This window comes from Lupinus angustifolius, unplaced genomic scaffold, assembly GCF_001865875.1.
Source record: "Lupinus angustifolius cultivar Tanjil unplaced genomic scaffold, LupAngTanjil_v1.0 Scaffold_40_44, whole genome shotgun sequence".
Taxonomy (NCBI): domain Eukaryota; kingdom Viridiplantae; phylum Streptophyta; class Magnoliopsida; order Fabales; family Fabaceae; genus Lupinus; species Lupinus angustifolius.
This window is the reverse complement of record NW_017721367.1, coordinates 1,197-4,019: the sequence shown is the minus strand read 5'-3', so window position 1 is coordinate 4,019 and position 2,823 is coordinate 1,197. Positions and strand designations below refer to the sequence as shown.

Genomic DNA, 2,823 nt, shown 5'->3' with positions numbered 1-2,823 from the left:
GTGGCATAATGTGAGGAGAATATGACATGTGGCATGAAGGGAAAACATGTGAGAAAGATGTGACATGTGGCATAATGTGAGGAGAATATGACATGTGGCATGAAGGGAATTAATAACTTAGAACATCTTAAGATGAGAAAATGTGAGGAGAATATGACATGTGGCATGAATGGAAAACATGTGAGGAGGATGTGACATGTGGCATAATGTGAGGAGAATATGACATGTGGCATGAAGGGAAAACATGTGAGAAAGATGTGACATGTGGCATAATGTGAGGAGAATATGACATGTGGCATGAATGAGAAACATGTGAGGAGAATATGACATGTGGCAAGAAGAAGTTTTTTTATTATATTGTTGACATGAATGAGAAATATGAAGGAGCTTTTTATATATGACATGTGGCATGAAGGGAAAACATGTGAGAAAGATGTGACATGTGACATAACGTAAGGAGAATATGACATGTGACATGAAGGGGAAACATGTGAGGAGAATGTGACATGTGGCATGAAGAAGTTTTTTTTATTATATTGTTGATAGATAGATGTGTGTTATACATCATAATAACAATATTTGTTACATTATAATTGATGGTCGGTGTGGTGTTTGAGTTTTCATGATTTGAATTCAGGTGATTTTCTTACTATAAAGTTTAAACGTTCTTTCATGAGTAAATTATACTGATACCTCCTGAGTTTTAATGAAATTACACAAACCACCCATCACTTTTTTACACCTATACAAAACCCCCTAATTACACTTTCATTACACTAACCACCCCTGCATGAGAAATAAATGTAATCCTTTAAACAAAAAATATGATAAATATAATTAAGTTAAACAAAACATGATATATTGTGGAGACAAGTCCAAATAATATACAAATCAATGTATCTTTATTATTTTTTGTTACAAAATGCATCAACAATTCCAAAGATATATTGTTTAAATCGTTCTTATAATATATCCTAACAAACCAAAAATGATAAATATGTATTAACTCATATATTTTTTGGACTTGTCTCCACAATATACTATGTTTTGTTTAACTAAATTGCATTTATCATATTTTTTGTTTAAAATATTTCACGTTCAGGGGTAGTTAGTGTAATAAAAGTATAAGAATGAAGGTGGTTTGTGTAAGTGTAAAAAACTGAGGGATGGTTTATGTAATTTCGCTAAAACTCAGGGGGTGTCAGTGTAATTTACTCTTCTACTTTGATATTTATGTCAGTGGATGATATATAAAGTCAGATGGATAGTGTTTAAATATAGTTCCAGATTTATACTGTTAGACAAAAAATGATGCTCATCATTAGCAATAAAAAATATAATATTGTGATTTGTTACATTATATAATAAAAAATGATGCTCATTAGCTTTATAGTTGCAAGTCTTGATCTAACGATACAAGCTTTAATTATAGCAAGTCAATAAAATAATTTAATATTGTGATTTGTTACATTATATATTTGCATGTGAAGTTTTATAGAAGCTTTTCTCTCAACCCCATTCTATTAGTTTATTTCTCAAAGTACTAATTTATAGTTCCTTATTGTTTTTACTAGCAACACAGTATAGTCGCCAACGTCCCTAATCCTATAAATTATCTGATTTGTCATTATGACACTTAAATATATATTTTTAATTTCCATATATAATTTAAATACTCATCACAGTTATGACTTGTTAAGTTGGTTCCAACAATGAGATGGTGACTAATAATTATAAAGACATATTCATATTTGTGAAGGCAACAATATATTTTTAAAATCATATTCCTAATTTTAAAATCATATTCCTAATTCAACGAAAGTATGGACCATGATTGGAACATGGAGCATGATTTCCTTGGGTCGTGGGTTCTATGATTTCTCTTTCTCCTCGGTTGAGGACATGAGGACGGTTTGTGCGGTGGGATCTTGGAGTTTGAAGCCTGGCTTTCTGAGGTTGTCTTTGTGGACCCCTGATTTCAATCCTAACCTTCAAAAGATGTCTCATTCCCAATGCTGGGTTAGGATTTTGGGTCTTCCTCTTGAATATTGGAGTGCTAGGATCTTGTTTTCAATTGCTAGAGGGTTGGGAACCCCAATCTCTCTTGATGAAGCAACCACAAGTAGGTCATTTGGCCATTTTGCTAGGATTCTGGTGGACATAGATCTGAAGGGTTCCCTGCCAAATCAGATTTTGGTAGAACGTGAAGGATTCGCCTTCTTTGTATACGTAGAGTATGAAAACCTTCCTGAGTTCTGCTCTGGATGCCAATCCATTGGTCATCTTCTCTCTAATTGTAGGAGAAACAAAAAGGATATTGGAGTGGATGCTTCAAAGCCTAAGAAAACTAATCCTACAGGGGTGGATATCTGAATGTTTCCAAATGAAGGTGCTCTATTGGAATAGTAGAGGCATGGGTAATCACAAAACTAGATTAGTCTTCAAAAAGCTTTGTTCTGAAAATAAGCCTGATGTTGTGTTCATTTCTGAGCCCATGGTGCTCTCTAATAAGATCAACCCCTTGTTTTGGTCTGGTTTAAATCTAAAGCTCTTCACTGTGAATAATAGGGGTAACTTGTTGCCTAATATCTGGGGGCTTTGTCAGGTTGGCCTCAACCCAACCATCATTTCTAATACTTCTCAGCAAGTCTCCATGTCCTTGGTTCTGGATAGCCAACCCATTTTCATTTGTGCTGTCTATGCTCACACTCAATACCTAATGCGTAGGTCCCTATGGTATGATATTCTTTCCCTGATTTATGCCAATAATGGTCCTTGGTGTTGCATAGGGGACTTCAACTCTGTCCTTGGAGCCAATGAGTG

General features: G+C 34.3%; 1 protein-coding gene across 1 annotated transcript; it reads left to right on the top strand.

Moving 5' to 3' along the window:
• The first annotated feature begins 1,830 nt into the window (after positions 1–1,830).
• LOC109338760 lies at positions 1,831–2,373 on the top strand. The gene has a single exon (XM_019576064.1). The coding sequence runs from the start codon at positions 1,831–1,833 to the stop codon at positions 2,371–2,373; it is 543 nt and encodes a 180-aa protein (XP_019431609.1).
• Positions 2,374–2,823: the final 450 nt, after the last annotated feature.

Bases quoted from the DNA above. Each gene is read 5' to 3' on its own strand.
- LOC109338760 (XM_019576064.1), top strand. From the start codon at position 1,831: ATGATTGGAACATGGAGCATGATTTCCTTGGGTCGTGGGTTCTATGAT.